Source organism: Ogataea philodendri (assembly GCF_020536065.1).
Source record: "Ogataea philodendri strain CBS6075 chromosome Unknown scaffold9, whole genome shotgun sequence".
Taxonomy (NCBI): Eukaryota; Fungi; Ascomycota; class Pichiomycetes; order Pichiales; family Pichiaceae; genus Ogataea; species Ogataea philodendri.
In genome coordinates this window covers 316,996-335,047 of record NW_025763790.1, presented here as the reverse complement: position 1 = coordinate 335,047, position 18,052 = coordinate 316,996, and the positions used below count along the sequence as shown (strand labels likewise).

General features: G+C 45.1%; 11 protein-coding genes across 11 annotated transcripts; 7 read left to right on the top strand and 4 right to left on the bottom strand.

The window, feature by feature from the left end:
• Positions 1-49: 49 nt before the first annotated feature.
• OGAPHI_000441 (uncharacterized protein) lies at positions 50-2,605 on the top strand (the record flags this gene model as incomplete). Its single annotated transcript, XM_046205505.1, has 1 exon — positions 50-2,605. One exon carries the CDS (start codon positions 50-52, stop codon positions 2,603-2,605), a length of 2,556 nt encoding a protein of 851 aa, XP_046064912.1.
• Positions 2,606-2,919: 314 nt separating this feature from the next.
• OGAPHI_000440 (uncharacterized protein) lies at positions 2,920-4,848 on the top strand (the record flags this gene model as incomplete). Its single annotated transcript, XM_046205494.1, has 2 exons — positions 2,920-3,861; positions 4,003-4,848. The coding sequence occupies 2 exons, from the start codon at positions 2,920-2,922 to the stop codon at positions 4,846-4,848; spliced, it is 1,788 nt and encodes a 595-aa protein (XP_046064911.1).
• Positions 3,390-6,222, bottom strand: OGAPHI_000439 (uncharacterized protein; the record flags this gene model as incomplete). The annotated part of the gene is made up of 3 exons (XM_046205483.1): positions 3,390-3,654; positions 3,983-4,842; positions 5,737-6,222. 3 exons carry the CDS (start codon positions 6,220-6,222, stop codon positions 3,390-3,392), a joined length of 1,611 nt encoding a protein of 536 aa, XP_046064910.1.
• On the top strand, positions 5,414-6,451 carry OGAPHI_000438 (uncharacterized protein; the record flags this gene model as incomplete). Its single annotated transcript, XM_046205472.1, has 1 exon — positions 5,414-6,451. The coding sequence occupies one exon, from the start codon at positions 5,414-5,416 to the stop codon at positions 6,449-6,451; it is 1,038 nt and encodes a 345-aa protein (XP_046064909.1).
• A 39-nt stretch (positions 6,452-6,490) lies between these two features.
• On the bottom strand, positions 6,491-7,609 carry OGAPHI_000436 (uncharacterized protein; the record flags this gene model as incomplete). The annotated part of the gene is made up of 1 exon (XM_046205449.1): positions 6,491-7,609. The coding sequence occupies one exon, from the start codon at positions 7,607-7,609 to the stop codon at positions 6,491-6,493; it is 1,119 nt and encodes a 372-aa protein (XP_046064907.1).
• On the top strand, positions 6,596-7,117 carry OGAPHI_000437 (uncharacterized protein; the record flags this gene model as incomplete). Its single annotated transcript, XM_046205460.1, has 1 exon — positions 6,596-7,117. The coding sequence occupies one exon, from the start codon at positions 6,596-6,598 to the stop codon at positions 7,115-7,117; it is 522 nt and encodes a 173-aa protein (XP_046064908.1).
• On the top strand, positions 7,464-9,986 carry OGAPHI_000434 (uncharacterized protein; the record flags this gene model as incomplete). The annotated part of the gene is made up of 1 exon (XM_046205427.1): positions 7,464-9,986. The coding sequence occupies one exon, from the start codon at positions 7,464-7,466 to the stop codon at positions 9,984-9,986; it is 2,523 nt and encodes an 840-aa protein (XP_046064905.1).
• On the bottom strand, positions 7,715-9,484 carry OGAPHI_000435 (uncharacterized protein; the record flags this gene model as incomplete). Its single annotated transcript, XM_046205438.1, has 3 exons — positions 7,715-8,247; positions 9,188-9,207; positions 9,297-9,484. The coding sequence occupies 3 exons, from the start codon at positions 9,482-9,484 to the stop codon at positions 7,715-7,717; spliced, it is 741 nt and encodes a 246-aa protein (XP_046064906.1).
• A 121-nt stretch (positions 9,987-10,107) lies between the features above and the next one.
• OGAPHI_000433 (uncharacterized protein) lies at positions 10,108-12,082 on the top strand (the record flags this gene model as incomplete). Its single annotated transcript, XM_046205416.1, has 3 exons — positions 10,108-10,886; positions 10,966-11,251; positions 11,708-12,082. 3 exons carry the CDS (start codon positions 10,108-10,110, stop codon positions 12,080-12,082), a joined length of 1,440 nt encoding a protein of 479 aa, XP_046064904.1.
• OGAPHI_000432 (uncharacterized protein) lies at positions 10,975-15,747 on the bottom strand (the record flags this gene model as incomplete). Its single annotated transcript, XM_046205405.1, has 1 exon — positions 10,975-15,747. One exon carries the CDS (start codon positions 15,745-15,747, stop codon positions 10,975-10,977), a length of 4,773 nt encoding a protein of 1,590 aa, XP_046064903.1.
• Positions 15,748-15,977: 230 nt separating this feature from the next.
• On the top strand, positions 15,978-17,894 carry OGAPHI_000431 (uncharacterized protein; the record flags this gene model as incomplete). The annotated part of the gene is made up of 1 exon (XM_046205394.1): positions 15,978-17,894. One exon carries the CDS (start codon positions 15,978-15,980, stop codon positions 17,892-17,894), a length of 1,917 nt encoding a protein of 638 aa, XP_046064902.1.
• Positions 17,895-18,052: the final 158 nt, after the last annotated feature.

Below are 18,052 nucleotides of genomic sequence, written 5' to 3'. Positions count from 1 at the left end.
AGTGGAATATCTGACAGCTTGTCTTTTAAGGCAGCCAACTGAAACATAAATGAGTCACAACAAGGTTGAAGATAGCTCCAAGTTAATAAATTCCGAGTCAGAAGAGGCCGACCAGGATGATAACGCCACCCTTATTGGGTCAAGCGGAGACCTAAGAGAGCCCGCCTTGGCCAATTTTAATAGGCAACAAGGTACTCTTGACGGCCAGACATTGGTAAACGGTGAACCCGGAGTTCGTACTGAGAACGGTATCTCCTCTTTGAACCATAACACCAGACGGGAAACGGATCTTGCAAGATCACACCTTTCTCAGATCCAGTACAACGAGAACAGAATATCGTTAGACCGCTCTATCAATACTGCAACAGACATCTTGAACCAGCTGCAATCCGAGAACAACGAGCGCCCAATTTTCTATCCTACAAACATACAGGATGAGACCATCGATTCCAAGTTGAACTCCAGAAGCTCCAAGCTTGCCCTAATAAGACAAAACTCGATCAGCAGTCCCGATAATCTCATTAGCAACCGTGATTCAGAAGGCTTCAGTTTTGAACTACTGAAGATAAACCTCAAAATTGGTCCTGGATCCGAAAACTTGCTCCAAACGTTGGATAAGTCTGCTTTGTCCCAGCTTTTAAATGAGAAGTTTAGTCACATCAAAAGACACCTCAGGTCGTTGAGGGATAGAATAGACGACACATCATCGAAGGTGTTGGTCACAGGTGATTTGAACTCAGGAAAATCGGCATTTTGCAACGCTCTTCTTAGAAGAAAAGTGCTCCCAGAAGACCAACAGCCGTGCACCAACGTTTTCTGCGAGATAATAGATGCTCGTGAAAACAACAACGGTATTGAAGAAGTTCATGCTGTTCCGATCGGGTCAGTCTACCTGAAGAATGATGAAAGATCCTATGAGATTTTCCCGTTGGAGAGACTTGACGAGCTGGTGTACCAAAGTGACGTTTATTCGCTGTTGATTGTTTATGTCACCGATAACCGGCCAGTGAATCAATCACTTTTGAAAAACGGGGTCATCGATATCAAGCTCATAGATGCTCCGGGTCTCAATCTGGACTCTTATCATACCACACAAGTCTTCTCGAGACAGGAGGAAATTGATCTGGTGGTTTTCGTCGTGAACGCCGAAAACCACTTCACGCTATCTGGAAGAGAATTCATTTCGAGCGTAAACAACGACAAGAACTTGATTTTCATTGTTGTTAACAAGTTTGACAATATTAAAGACCAGGACAAGTGCAAGCAGAAAGTCATGGATCAGGTTCAGAGTTTATCTCCAGAAACACATAAAAATTCATCCAACTTTGTGCACTTTGTTTCCTCGAAAGAAGTCTTGAACAATCACCCCGACGGTGGAGACCCCGACGATGGACCAGATAATGGGGAACCCAACTCACCAGACTTCGATGAGTTGGAGGCATCACTCAGAAAATTCGTGTTGGAGAAGCGGTCGTTATCTAAACTGCTTCCGGCCAAGAACTATTTGATAAAGCTCTATTCTGACCTCATCGAGCTTTCACAAGTGAACGAGAAGCTTTATGATCAGACGAGAGATGAGAGGGCCAAGGAGCTCAAGGAGATTGGTCCTCAGTATGAGGCCATTCTCCAGTCGTCGGCAAAGACCAGTGAAAGAATTTTGAGGCTCGTTGAGTCGGTTTCTCAGAAAGTCTACGACTACTCCAAAACCCAGATTAACCAGATAATCAACGAAGTGGATCACATGGGTTTGGGAATCGAGTTTGAGGGGTACTCGAACATTGCACAATACGCAAGACTTGCTCAAGAGAAGATCATTGACAAAATCCAGGAGAGCGTGAATGCTTCTGAGGAGCACGCTCGGATTGAGACAGAAAAGGCCATTAACGATATCAAGAGTATTGGAATCGAAGCTCTGGGCGAAGGTGTTCTACCAAACACTAAATTCATTCCAAGCTCGATGTATTCCAAGAGAAAAGACAATTTGCAACGACACATTGAAAGCCAGGTGTCGGTGCTTGATTTCATTGATCCTAACTTTGAGAGTTTCTGCAAGATCTGCGGAGTTACTATTCCAGACTCGAGAACAAACCTGTTGATTGGATTGACCGCTAACAAGTTCTGGGCTAGCGGAATATCGAGCATGGCGTTGTTGTATGGGCCTCGCGTGGTTTCCACGGTGACCGGTATTGCATCTTTCTCGTCCTATATTCCTGGTGTTATTTTGAAGAAGGTGATACCGGGAACCTTAGTTTGTGTTGCCATTGGAATGCCTCTTTACTACATGTACAAGGATGCTCCGCACGCGTACCAGCGCAAGGTTGTGAAGAAGATCAAGAAGAAGATCGAGCAGGAGGACTACGAGAATATGAACTCACTGCGGATCTCGAAGGAGGTGCGCAAGGTGCTGAACTACCCGGCCAAGGACGTGTCGAACGCTTTTGCAACCACGGTTGAGAAGCAGTCGCTGAGACGGTCTAAGGTTCTGACAGACCTGAAGACGAGCGAGATCAGTTTGGGATTCTATCGCGAGCTGACCAAACAGGTGAGATCACAGCGAGAGCTGGTGGAGTCGTTTGACCTGGAGTCTGTTTATATGGTGGATTAACGTGTAAATAATACCAATTAGTTGATGCAAAGAATAATAACTGGTTTTTTTTTCCAGAATGCAAACACTGTGACAGTTTGGGTAATTATTTTTAGAGGACGGCAAATTGATCCAGCAACTTTAAAAGCGTAAATTGGCCCGTCAATTGCGACCGACTGTAATCAATGTAATCAAACCCACCAGAACCGTAGTTACAAAATTGACATCTTAAAGCCGAAGAATGCCAATTGGGAAATCGACCTTCTGAAACAGGATGATGTAAACAAATCACCAGGGAAAAAAACTTGTCCGTACCAGGCTAACACACTAAAACGATGCAATTCAGAGGCACACAATTTCCGGGCGGTAAGAGGGACAGCTTCGATCCCCAACCAGGAGTCCAGAAACAACCCTCGTTCGCTAAATCAACATCGTCTGCTTTGGATCAAATCGCAAGCATGATCCCTTCAGACAACCCGTATGTCATCAAATTTGAAAAATTCACCAAACAAGTGGACGAACTTATCGACAACCACCTTGGTCCAGCCAAGCCGTACGTACCATTCATTGGGCGGTTCTTCATTGTGGCCACATTTTTCGAAGACTCGCTCCGGATCATGTCCCAGTGGAAGGAACAGGTGTACTACCTTGCCACGTACAGACATCTATACGAGTGGTTTGTGAGGGTGTTCTTGTTTGTCAACATCATCTCGATGTTGGCAGGAGCTGTTCTCGTGGTTCTGAGAAAGAAACCAGAGATCGCCACCGGTCTGTTGTCGTCGATTGTTCTTCTGCAAGGGTTCGTCTACGGTCTCTTCTTTGAGCCAATTTTTTTCCTGAGAAACGTTTCGGTGATCGGAGGTCTGTTGCTGGCTCTTTCAGACTCCTTGGTCGTTGACAAGAGATCCTTGCTGATGCCAGGGCTGCCTTTGATGGAGTCCAAGGACAACAAGAAATATTTCTTGCTTGTTGGTCGTATCTTGCTGATTGTGCTTTTCTTGGCCTTCACCATGACCGTGAAATGGAACCTGTTCACTTTCCTCGTTATTGTGGTCGGTATCGTCTCATGTCTGTCGATCGTCGTTGGTTACAAGACAAAATTCAGCGCATCTATCCTGACTTTATTGCTCACAGTCTTCAACATCACCACAAACCACTACTGGACATACGGATACAAAGACACCAGAAGAGATTACCTCAGATACGAGTTCTTCCAAACACTCAGTATTGTTGGTGGACTGCTCTTGATTGTGGACACCGGTGCTGGAGAGTTGTCGGTTGACGAGAAGAAGAAGATTTATTAAAACTTCAGTTTGCTAGTATCAGTAGCTGTATTTTGATAATTTAAACAAATCATCTAAGTATATCGATAGAAGTAAAATACTTAATAGCTTTTACGACGAGAAGTCACAGTCCAGGTCGTATTTTTGGGATCTTTGATCGGTCCACACACCCCAGTATCTCTCGGCGGAGGAGTCGGAAGTGTCTGGCTTCCAAGACTCGTCAAAGGCCTCAAAGACGTAGGTGTTAACACCCCATCCTCTCATAGCACAGACAGCTTGTTTCCAGAATTGCTCGGCGTTGTCAACAGATGGCTGAGCAGATTCGTAGTTGTCTCCCTCGGTAGGCCATCCGGTCTCACCAACCCAGAAGTCAATGTCGGTAGAACCCTTGGTGGTTTGGATGGTCTGCAGAGCTTGCATGATGTCATCGAAGAAAGAAAACGAAGCGTTGTTCATGGCCTGTCCTTGCCAGTAAGAGAAGGCATTGGCGTAGATAACGTCGGCGGTCTTGATGACATCGGCGTTAGCACCGTCAACAAGAACGTTCCACGAGTCAACAGTTCCGACAGGAACGTCGCTGTAAGAGTCACCGTTCTTGTCCTTGATTCCGGACAAGAGCTTCTTGATCTCGGAAATGTCGTTGGCCAGCTCGGAGGCAGTCAGGTCACCTCTGTAAAGAGCTTCCGATCCAACGGTGAAGGCCTTGATGGTGCTCTTCGAGATGTTTGGCAAATACGAAGAAAGAGCCTCCTTCTCAGCAGTGAAAGTGGAGTCTGGAGTTGGCCAGATACCCAAGGTGATGGTGAAACCTTTGTCTTCGGCAACAGGTCCCAGAATCTGCAGAGTGTTACAAGATGCAACAGCGTAAGTCTTGATGGTCTGAGCTTGACCGGACAGAGTGTCCAAATCGGACTCGTAATCAGAGGCGGTCTTACAAGAGCCGTCGTTGGCTTGGACTCCCAAGTTGAAACCCAACTATAGAATATGTTAGTACTTAGTGTTTGTCGAAAAAGAAATGATTTCACTTACGCTAGCCTCGGCGTTTGCCTTAACGATGGTCAACGCTAGTGCGGACAAAATGGATGCTGCAAACTTCATCTCAGAATGGTATCACACGGACTAAACGATTGAAAGTTGTTGTTTCCGAAAATGAAGGAAGTATAAAAATCAATTTATAAAAATATCCAACTTGGGGACCTTCATTCCCACTATTGTTACAAAAATAAACAAACGAGGAGACGAAAAAAAACAAATTGCGTTACGTCAGCACGGCCTATAAATAGAACACTGCCCGAGATTGCGAGGTCTAGATCCATGTTCGGGGCCCTTCCAGGGGGCCTAATTACTTGGCAAACTAATTTGTCACAAATGGTTGCACCCTGTCGAAATGAACCCGAAACGTTCACAACCCAAACTCGAACGTACTATCCGCCAGGTTTTGGACTCGGCAGCTTCGTATTGTGTGGTCCCCGGGTAACCTTGTCAAGATCCAATAGTCTAGATCCTGGCAGTGCAAAAAAGTTTTTAGTTAAAATTTAAAGAGGTGATGCCTGAGAAGACGAAGAGAAAAGCAGACGAGCTGGAGGAGCTCGAGATCAAGCTCGATGTGCAGGCTCCATTGTCCAAGAAGGAGAAGAGATTGTTGAAAAAGGGCAAGAAATCTCTTGAGGAAATTCAGGAAGAAAAGGGTGCAGATGCTTCTGAAAAGGAGAAAGAGAAGCCTAAGGAGACAGAGTCTGCTCCAAAGGAGCCTAAGATTGGTGTTTGGATCGGAAACTTGTCTTATGATACTACTAAGGAGGATCTGATCCAGTTTTTGGTTGCCAAAAGTCAGGATTCCGAAACTCCTATTGAAGAGAAAGATATTACCAGAGTTAATATTCCGAAAAAGACTGCCCACAAAATCAAGGGTTTCGCATACATCGACTTCAAGACGCTCGAGCAGATGAAAAGTGCTGTTTCGCTTTCCGAGGAGAACTTGAACGGACGCAAGCTGCTTATCAAGGACGCCAATTCCTTTGAAGGAAGACCTGCCAAAGCTGAAGAACAATTGTCAAAAAATCCACCTTCTAGAATCTTGTTTGTTGGAAACCTATCGTTCGATACCACCGAGGAGCTGTTGGAGGAGCATTTCAGACACTGTGGTGAGATAGTGAAGATCAGAATGGCCACTTTCGAGGATACTGGCAAGTGTAAAGGGTTCTGCTTTATAGACTTCAGAGACGTTGAAGGACCAACCAACGCTTTGAAAGACAAAACCGTGCGCAAATTGATCAACAGACCTTTGAGATTGGAGTATGGTGAGGACAGATCTGCCAGAAAGGTTGGGAAGAAGACTGGCGAGAGACCTGCCATTGCTGAAGAGACTACGGAAAGACCACAAAGACACGAGCCTAGAGAATATGGCACTGGGAGAGAAAGAAGCAGCGGATTCCAGATGAAGAAGCCAAAGTACGACAAGAGAGACAATTACAGCGCCCGCGACTCGTCCAAGAGAGTCGTTTCTTCGGTTGCCTTGGCTAACGCTCCTAGACAGAGCGCTGCCATTGTGGAGTCCAAGGGTAAGAAAACCAAGTTCGACTAAATAATAATAAAGTACGCCGTTATTAATTAATATCTATGTTCATCCGTACCACATCTTGATCAGTTCCTCTGAGACTGCCGATGGAGTGAGCACACCGAGATCGGAAATGAGAGCCGTTATGTATTGGTGAGGCGTGAAGTCGACATGATGGTAAGCATTGAATCCCTTGGTGGTATCCAGAGAGAAGTTGAGAGCGCCTTCAGGCGGCACTGGGAGATCGTCAGGTGCCAATGGGAACATTCTGACAAACTTGTGAGATTCAGAAACAACATACAGGGGTTTCTGGGCGTTCTTCGCAAGAACTCCTATTTGGTAAGATCCCATTCTGTTTATGATACCTCCACTCTCAGATACACCTTCTGCTCCCATGAACACCTTGTCGACCTTATTAAGAACGTAACCGACCTGGGAGTCATTGATCAGACAAACTGGGATGCCCTCTTCTCTCAAAGCGTTGGCCATTTTGATACCCTCGTTGGCATCGTTTTCTACCTTGGATTCGGTCACAAAGACACGGAACCGCACAAACTTCTTCTTGGCGTGAACCAGCAGGTGCAAGACGACTCTCGAATACGAATGCACAAGCACGGTGTCGTCGTCTCTGATGAATTTGAGACCGACCTGGGCGATCATCTCTCTGCTTTCTTTGGCTCTTTGCAAGAATAATTGGCCATTTTCCACCAGATGAGTTCGGCACGATTCCCAGTCGGAGTATAGATGTGTATTTCTGAGAACGAATCTCGTAAACAGGTCGCAACCGGCGGAGAGAGAAATGGCATTAGGAATGGACGTTTTCAGATGGGTTGTTGCGTCTGATAGGAGATTTATGAGTTCCGAAGAAGTGGACGGTTGCTTGATTCTCAGCATCGTTACCAGACTCTCAATAGCCGCCACAGGCATTGTGATCTCCGGATCCTCTTCAAGGAACCTAAGATAGGTCTTCTTAATATCGAACGGGGTCGTAGTCATTGGGAAGAGTATCGAATTATTTTTCTCAAATATTTTTTCAGTCATGATTTCCCGGGGTGTCAGACTTGGGTCTGTCTTTTTGAGCCAAGGACGACGCCTGTTCCATTCGTCATTGGCCAGAAACTCCACAGACCACCATGCGGAATTGCTCAAGACTCCTCTCGACAAGGTGCGAAACATCGGAATCATTGCACATATAGATGCTGGTAAGACCACCACCACCGAAAGAATGCTTTACTATTCTGGAGTCACCGGCAGAATTGGAAATGTTGACGAGGGTGACACAGTCACAGACTACATGTCCCAAGAAAAGGATCGTGGAATCACGATCCAATCCGCGGCAGTTACTATTCCTTGGAATAAGCACAAGATCAATCTTATTGATACGCCAGGACACGCCGATTTCACATTCGAAGTTATCAGGTCGTTGAGAATTTTGGACGGTGCGGTTACAATCATGGATGCGGTGGCCGGTGTCGAAGCACAGACCGAGAAAGTCTGGAAACAGGCCAAGGAACTCAATATTCCAGTGGTAGCATACATCAACAAGATGGACAGAGAAGGTGCAGGATTTGGACGGACAGTGAAAGAGATTGTTTCAAGACTGGCCACCCGAGTGGTGCTGGTCAATGTACCGTACTTTGTGAAGGACAATTCTACCGGACAAATGATTTTCGAAGGAGTGATTGACGTTTTCGACAAAAAACTGCTTATTTGGAATAACACCGACTTGGGATCAGACGGAAGCAAGGTTAATGTGATTGACATTTCGAACGAATCAGAGCACCCAGAACTATACCAGCAAGTCTTGGAGTGCAGAGAAGCGGCTGTTGAGCAGCTAGGAGAGTTTGACGAGAACGTGATCAACTCGTTCTTGGAAACCGAGGATTACATGGAAGTGCCTGCCAATACCCTAAAAAACGCCCTTAGACAGGCATGTATTTCTGGGTTTGCAACTCCTGTTTTATGCGGCGCCAGTTTCAGAAATATCGGTGTTCAACCTCTGTTGGATGCAGTTAACGATTATCTACCGTCTCCGTTGGAAATCAGCGTGCCCGAAGTTACTTCCTCATCGATCCACCAGACAAAGACCAAAAAGAGAAAGCAGTTGCAGGCAAGTGATACATCTTTGCCGGTGAAAATGGATAATCGTGTTGGATTGGTGGTCAACAATAACCTCAACTTGATGACAGCTTTGGCTTTTAAAATGATTTCGCACCCAATAAGAGGAATTATGGTTTTTGTAAGAGTTTACAGCGGCAAGTTGCAACCAAACTCTACCGTGTTGAACAGTCGTACAGGAGAAAAAGTTAGGATTGGCAAATTATTGTTGATGAACGCGGATGTTCCTCAAGAGGTGAAGTACCTGTCAAGTGGAAGCATTGGAGTTATTACTGGAACAGACCAGATTGTGACCGGTGATACTCTGATTGGGCATTCTCTATCAAAGAACACCAATCAGCTCTCTCCAAAAGAACAGGCTGCAAAGCTGCTGCCAATCAAAATTCCTCCACCTGTGTTCTCTGTTTCGATAGAACCATCCACCGTTTCTGACAACAGAAAACTAACGACATGTTTGGACACGCTTCTGAAAGAAGATCCAAGTTTGCATTTGAGCTATGACGAGGACTCTGGCCAGAACATTCTTTCTGGAATGGGCGAGCTACATCTGGACATCACCAAAGATAGATTGATCAACGACATGAAAGCCAACGCAGAGGTTGGAGAAGTGAGAGTCACTTACAAGGAGACCATCACAGTACCTACGGGAGTGTTCAAAAGCAACACTGGCGACGGGTTCGAGGTGGAGCTTTCGTTGGAGTCGTTTGAAGGTCCCGTGGAGGACCTAGAACTGCCAGACGAAGGCGTCTACTACTTGGAGCAGGATGACAACGTGGTGATAGTTGAGCCGTCTTCTACACCAGAACCAGTGCGTAAGGCATTGAATGCCCAGATCTGGTCGTTGCCAATGTCGTACGAAACAATGATCAATGGTATTCTCTCTGGAGTCAATGGAGCTCTGCAAGTTGGCGGCCAACGGGCTAAGCTACCACTACACTCCATAATTGTGCGGATTCACAAATGGACCATCCTCACAGACGCAAACAGCATTTCGCCTTTGATTAACTCCACCAGAACAACCATCATGGACGCGCTGTCGTCGTTGGACGAGAACAGCACCACTTTGCTGGAGCCGGTGATGAAGGTGTCTGTGTATGTGAGCGACCAAGACCTGGGACTGGTGACTCAGGACTTGATGAGCGCACGGAACGCGAAAATCACAGGAATCGATGACGAGGCCAGTACCAGCAACAACGAGAGTCTGATCTGGGCCAAAGAACAGGCCGAGAAAACGTATATCCCCCACGACCCGACCCTGATGTACATGAAAACGGCACAGGCATCTGGAAATAAGGTGGTGGGAGCAGAGGCACCATTACGGGAGATGATCGGGTATCTGATCAAGCTGCGGTCGCTCACGAGAGGAAGAGCCACCTACGACATGGAGTACCTGGGCATGGAAAGAACGGCACCTGATCGTCTGCGCAAGATTCTTGATCAGTGATCGACGCGACGACTGATTTGATCCTGCGCGTCGTGGAAATTGCAGCGACGCGTAAGACACGAAAAATTACGAAAAGAAATTTTGCCTCCATACAATTGTAAATAGTTAGTGTTTGATAAATATGAGTGGATATCAGCCATACAACAATTTCACATCCGACGGAACAGGATACGGGAACTACAATGGCAACAGTGGCGGATTTGCCTCTGACGGGCCAAGCTCGTCGCAAAACAGATCATCTGTGACTCAGAGCATCATCCCAGTGACGATCAAGGAAATCAACGAAGCCGAGCAATCGATGCCAGACGCCCCATTTGTGACCCACGGATTGGAATTGTACTATGTCTCGTTCGTGGGGATCATCAGAGAGCTGGAATCCTCTCAAGCCCAGTCCACCACGCTGAAGATCGAGGACGGTACCGGTGTTGTGTCAGTGAGAAAATGGAATGACGAGGAAGCTAACGAGCCCGAACCGTTCATTACCGGCGAGTACGTCAAGGTGGTGGCCACAATCAGAGAATTCTCTGGCAAGAAACAGATCCAGACCCAGACCGTTCAGAAAGTCAAGGACTTCAACGAGATTCCTTACCATTTCCTCAGCGCCATCAAAGTGTACCTGGAAAGCAAAGGATCCGCTAAGCAGTCTAACCACTCTAATGGAACATCTGGTGAGGGCTCATTGTTTGTGGGCAATGGATCATCCGATGGTCCTAAGTCTGACCTTGAGAAGATCTTTGAGTTTGTCCAGGAAAACAGCGCCGTGATGACCGACGGAGTGCCATTGCAACTCATTGCACAGAACTTCAACATCGCAGTTGACGAGGTCGAGCCAAAAATCGCCACTTTGATCGACGACGGAAGAGTTTACAATGGTTCTGACGATACCAGCTTCCTGGCTGTGTAAAAAGGCTTTTTCTTCTACTATTTACGTTCGCGATCCGATTTTCCTGATAATTACTCGCTATTACTGTGTTTTGAGTGTAGACATTCATGCCACGACAGAGTCCATCACGGTGCCCGACTTTGAGGCAAAGAAACTGGCCCAGAGCTCGTCGTTTGACACTACTTCACCTCCGCTGACTTTCTTGTCAACCAGACCGTTTAGTGTCTTTGTGAGCTCTGTGGAATCAACAAGGTCATCGTCAACCTCGTCGATGTTAGACTGTGAGGCAGTCCGTTTCCGCACAAGCTCCATTCGTTTCGCGGTGGACAAAATGGCGATGGACTCCTCAACAGAGTTCTCAATCACAAAGTTCCAAACCTTGGTCTCTTTCAACTGTCCGATTCTGTGAATTCTGCTGATGGCCTGTAATTCCAACGGCAAGTTCACTAGGGGCTCACACAGAAACACGTGCGAGGCGTTTGTGAGTGTCAATCCCGCTGCTTGAGCTTTCGCGTTCAGCAGAAAACACGTGATTCTTGGGTCTTTCTTGAACTTCTCAATTTCTTTGCTACCAAAAGTGGTTCTCCCACGTTTCGTGTTTGGGTTCTCGTGGGCAACGTCAGAAGATGAAAGGAAGCTGATTCCATTTTGACGCAATGCTCTGCCAAGAAACTTGAGAAACTCTGTCCATTGCGAATAGACGATTATCTGAACATCCTGTTCCATCTGTTTCAAATAGAGAATTTGACGAACAATCATATCCACTTTGGAACCGTAATTCTTCTTCAACTCGATGGAGGAGATCTCTTTCAACATCGCTGGATTCAACGACTTGTAGAGCTTCGACAGGTCTCGATCTACCTCGGCCGACGATTTCGAATCCGGTGGATCTTGCGACTCCGAGATCATCCCTCCCTTGAGCTCCTTTCTCGTCAGAGTGAAAGAGTACAAGTCTGACGCAAACAACCGCTTTTTGCACATCGGACAAGTTGGATGGACTCCCATCCACTCGCCCAAACAATCTTTGCAGAATTGGTGGCCGCAAGAAGTCAGAGTGCCTAGAACAATTGATGATCGACAGATAACACATGTTTTCTCCTTTTTCGTTTCAAGATCTTCGTCACCACCTGTATCGCCAATAAGACTGTTCAAATATGTCAATCTGACTTTGCTTGATCTAACAGAGTCCTCCAATGACTTGATTTCCATTTGAAGCGTGTGAAGATCTTGCTGCGCTTTTTCATTCGGGGTCATTTCAGGCGAGAACGCAGGTCTAACAGGCAGATAGTTTGCAACAATATCCGATTTGATTTGAAGTGACTTGAAGTAACTGATTTTAGCGTTGAATGTATCGTTCAACGTGTCAAAGAGCTTTGTTCTCAATTGGTTGATGTTCACCCTTTGCAAATCAAACTCCTTCTTGACGTCACTGGCAACGGAACTCATAAACTCGTAGTCGCTGGACTTGGCGTTGCCTTGCTCATCATGTCTGGCCAAGTCGGCAACAAGGTTTTGAAACTCAACCAGGATCGCACGGAGACAAAACTTAGCGTTATAACAACCTTCAGGAATAACTTTTCTTCGAATCTTGTCAAGATGCACATGCAAGTCGTAATTCGTAGGCTGGTTGACATTAACAAGCACTTTTTCCTTTGATGACTTGCTTTTCTTCTGGGCAGAATCGTCTGTTGAAATCATGGCGTTTTCACGATCCTCCAGAATCAGTTGCAATTCCTCCAGATAAGTATGTGCGAGTTCTTGATTGATTAACGAAACACCATATTCCTCACCAGTATTCTGAATCTCTTCATCCTTCACAACCGGCTCTTTCAATAATTCCACCAGTTTTGCAACCCATGTATTAATCATATGCCCTTGGAGATTAATATCTGCTTTCGTTTTCACTAACCGTTCAAAGATCATTTGCGCCTGTATCGAATGAGCGTAATTCTCCTTCACATCCACATCAAATGGGATACATGCTCTCCATAAATTTACCGAACTTTCAATACCAGCTTCCTTTAAGAGCTCGGAATTGTTCTTCTTCACACTCGAAGTTGGGAATTTGTAGCTTTCTATACTTCCAAATCTCTCAACGAGCTTAGCAATAGCTTCGTTCACCTTCGAGATAGGGTCCTGCAAGATTTGCGTCAGAAGGTCGTCTGCTCTGCGGTAATACTCATTTTCAATTTCGTAATGCTTTTTCTCATTGGGGGTGAGTGTATCCACATCCACTTCCTCAACCGGCTTGAGAACTTCTTCATCATCCTCGGGTATATGTCCCTTCTCATCAAACCCCGTTGGCATTGGTCTCATTGGTCTGTAGTGCTGATAGTGTGCAGATGCATACAGGAAATAGGTCTGATAGAGTAATTCCAACCATGAACGCAACTTTGGCAGATTCTCTTCTCCAGCGTTTCGTAGCTCCTCAACCTTTGCCTCGATGTCAGCCATGATTTCCTCAAAGATCTTCAACGACTCCTGAGGAAGTCTCAAGAACTCGTAAATCTTTCCACGCCGTAATTGTAGACCGTAAATGTTTCTCTCTCCGGAAATACAATCATCAAAAGTGACTTTCTTGAGATTAGCTAGAACATCGTCCAATGTTCCCAAAATCATGCCAAACTTGTCTTGTCCATTGTCATCGCCGAAGAATATGCCACCAAATCTCCTTCTGCTACCCGGTCCTGTACCGAGCTGTGCGTGGCAACAAACTTGGCGCAACCTGATCAGCCATTGACGCATGTAGGTGTAATACTTTGCCGGCTCGTAGTCCTCAACGACCGGTTCACCTTGCTCATTCAGCCCAACCTGGCGCAAGAAGTTGGAAAATAGATTATCATAATTGTCGCGCTCAATAGCTGTGAACGGCATTCTCAACAATATTCTTGTCTGTTGAGGTAGCTTGATCTGATCTGCCACCATTTTTTTTGTATGCCGCAAACAGATCTTGCTGAAAAGTCTTTGAAATTGGTAATATGGAGCTTCAGTGACAATACTCACCCAGGGAGATATGCCACTTGTGCCAGAGTAAAGATCAATCGGATTCAACCTTAAGAAACTCAACAACGAGTGAAGATCGTTAAGATTATTCTTAATTAGTGTACCAGAAACACCCCAGGAATGCACACGAGGAATGATTCTTGCAAATTTCGAGGCGTTTGCGGTCATGCTGGCTGTCATTTGCACCTCATCCAAAACAACTCTCCAAAATTCAACAAGCATCAAAGGTGAAGAATAATCAATTCTTTCGTACTCAGTGTGTTCAAAATCGAAGTCATCTTGTTCAACCTTGACTGCTGACTCTTCCTTCAATTCCATAACTCCTGAATTCAATTTCAGTCTCTTGGCACATTTACGGGTAGGTCTGGAAACGGGCTTGAATATTGCCCGGTGCAGTTCCCGCGAAACTGTGTGATACGAAACCAAAACAATATCATGCTCTCTAATTTTTGCTGCCATATCTGAAGGAGTCAATGTGGAATTTGAGCTTTCTGCTTCTTTCTCATAGTTGTATATTCCTTCATAAACCATTATCTTCAGAGATGAAGAAACGTCTTCAATCTCCTGCCTCCACTGGCCAATGATCGACTGGGGGCAGATGATTAAGGTGGTTTTGGACTCCGTGACTATTCTACCTCCATTGAAGATGTCCATCTTTTGAATACCAAATGGTTCGGGTCTTGGATTCACGGAAATAAGAGAAATGACTTCAACTGTTTTTCCAAGACCCATCTCTTCAGAAAGAAGCGCTTTTGCATGCTTGGGGTATCGATTAAATTGGGTCAAATAGTCAATAGCGGTCTGAGTGGAACATATGTTCCCTGTGTACGAATTGTACCAGTAATAATTTCCAGATGCAAGAGACTGGACGCACGACCAGCCAAATGTAACCAAGTCCAGCGACTCAGATATCAGATCAAGGTTTTTAGCGTCATAAGCTTGATCGGGAACTCGCTCAATGGTATCGGTACCTTCAATAAACCTCACACCTTCGTGGTTGAGCATCCATTGTAGGGTTTGTTGTTGAAACTTCATCAGAGTTTTGCGAATACTGGATATTTTGATCTGCGTGTCTCCGTATTTGAGTTTTTCTGTATTTGATGTGACAAGATCGTAAAATGATGACTCCGACGGTTTCGGAAATGACTTGGAAGAATGGGCCATTTGGTAGTCCGTCAGCTCCGGAGTGAACACAAAAAGAGAAACCTCTTTGATCTTCTTGATTGTGTCTAATGGATATTTGTAGTCTACCACTTCTTTTAACTCGATCTTGAATGCTATCCGAAATTCCAACGTTAGCTTGTTGATCTGTCTATCGAGACTTAACGTTAGGTTTAATGCTGGCTTGTCCAACTTGATTGTGTCCAATTTGTGAGCCTTCTTTGCCAAATTCAGCTGTGCCGAAAGGAATGGAAGATACTGTCGGTCCACCTGCAGCTTGAATAGTAACAAGGACTTGTGTTTTCCTTTTGGATTTGTCCACACTTCCACTACTTGGTCCTGGAGTTTAAGTCCGACCTCAAACTGGGGCAGCTCGACCGGATCTTGATCCGAATGGTATAGTGATTGAAGTCGATTAAAATTATCTGAATCAATGATCTTTGAGAACTCACCTAACAAAGTACTTTCTGCAAGAAACATGTATCTCTCAGCAAGGTCTATGCGAACCGTATCGGATACAAGCTCCTTTTTCGGTCTGATTCCATAATATTCATGATGTTCTCTTAGTATATCGGCAATTGTTCGTTTTTTAGAAGTTGCCTTCTTTTGTATCAAGGAAGGATCATTCTTGACGGCATTCAAGAACTTTACCAATGTAGGAAGTTGGTTTACCACAAATTGCGGCTCGTCCAGCTGACAACCTATCAAAGACATCACAAGGGCAAGGCTTTAGATAAGTCCAACTGATCGCAAATAAATTATTTTGCACAGCCTTTCATTACTAATTGAGTATGGCTGTGAAACTAGGGGAAAAATCAGAAGAAGTAGCAAAATAACATCCTGATTTATGCAGCAGAGAGATCTTACTATTCTTGATATAATATTTGAGTAAGAAAGGTTGATTGCAGAGAAGTATTGCAATTCATTGACAGTTGAATTTCAAGATGTTTTCAGTAAGTACTCCCAAGTCATTCGAAGGCAAATGGAAAGGAAAAGAACATTTTACCCGACGGACCATTTTGCGCGGCCGTTTTGATGGCAAGCGTTGGGATGTTTCTGTTCCTGACATGCGGACTTTGACAGGGTTTTGTTTGGAAACTAACATCCAGAATTTTAAGCAATTTATCAGACATGGAAGGAACGCTAATCACTCGGCTAGTAAACATCCTCATCATCAGCCTATGAGCATGGAAAACATCAGTGTGACGAGTTTGGACCCAGACAACGCCACCTTGTATTCCACGGATGTTACAACAGGCCAGGTTCCTCCACAATCGGGCAAACGTCACCAGAGGCGAGACGAATACTCCAAGCTTGCAGAGGACATGGTCCACGAAGAAAATGAAGAGAGGAAGAAACAAGAAGAGAAACAGGTGTTAGAAAGATACCAGATGATTGACAAGATCGGAGAGGGTGCATTTTCTACCGTGTACAAGGCTTTGGATGTCAAGTTGCAAGAGGAGGTTGCCGTGAAAGTGATTAAAAAATACCAGCTGGACAAAAGTCAACAAGCTTCTGTTCTCAAAGAGGTGACTATTATGAGACAGCTGGATCATCCTTGCATTGTCAAGTTTTACGATTTCATTGAGACTGAAGAGTTTTATTTCATTGTTCAAGAGCTCGTTGTTGGAGGCGAAATTTTTAATGAGATTGTCAAGTACACATATTTCAGCGAGGATCTTTCGAGACACGTGATAATCCAGGTCGCTGAGGCTATCAAGTATTTGCACACAGAGGCCGGTGTTGTTCATCGTGATTTGAAGCCGGAAAACATTTTCTTCAACCCAATTAAGTTCATTCCTTCAAAATCGAGAAAATTGCGCAAGAGTGACGACCCGAACTCAAAATTGGATGAAGGAGAATTCCTTCCAAATGTGGGTGGTGCCGGAATCGGATCAATCAAAATCGGAGACTTTGGATTATCAAAACAGATATTTGCTAGTAACTCGCTGAAAACGCCATGTGGTACAATTGGTTATACTGCACCCGAGATTGTGAAAGATATGAGATATTCTGAGGAAGTTGATATGTGGGCTTTGGGATGCGTTTTGTATATTTTGCTTTGTGGCTTCCCTCCATTTTTCAACGACCAAATCGATGTTCTCACCAGGAAGGTGGCGAAAGGTGAGTTTGAGTTCTTATCACCATGGTGGGATGAGATCAGCGACGGCGCTAAAAATTGTGTCTCCAAGCTGCTTACTGTTGATCCACGGTACAGATATACCATTGACGATTTCTTGAGCGACCCATGGATTGACGAGTTTTCAAAACGCTGCCAGCAGGCCGAAGAATTCCAACAACAGCAACAAGAACTGTTATCCAAAAAGAACTCCATTTCATATTCAATTTCGACCGGAAGATCTGGTCCTTTGAGTGCGTCGTCCGATTCGTCACAAGGATCTATGATTTACGCTCCAAAGCCAACTTCAGTGAGTGGTGCTGTTCCGGCTCACGTCATGAAGCAGAACCCGGCTTTGTACTCTCCAGCTGCTATCGCGATGAGAGAGGCGTTTGATATTTCTGCTGCAGTGCACAGAATGGGAGAGGAGGCTGCTATTCTCAAGTATCAGAAACAACACAAGGGTGACAAGCATTTGGATGCGTTGGCCGAGGACGACGAGATGCCAGATGCAGACGAGATTCATCCTGAGTACAGACAAAAGAGCTTGAAGTATGAAAAAGAGACGTCGAAGGGAGCAATCATCGACGACAACTCGATATTCGCGTCCAATGGCGAACTTACCAGTTCTAGCGGTGGATTATCGGACACAGATTCGATGTCTAAGCAACCGTTTGAGCTGAATTTGAAAACAGCCACAATTCTCTCCCGGAGAAAGAAGAAGGCATTGATGGTTTATTGACTGATATACGAGAACAGGACTAGAAATTCTGGGCTGGTGAGAGACCAATCCAGAAGGCACGACGTAAATTAACAGGCTACGCTTAACTTGATCATAATTTGAATCCTCATGTACGGCTTTAAATTTGGCCTGATAAAAAAAAAAGAACTGCTCGTTAT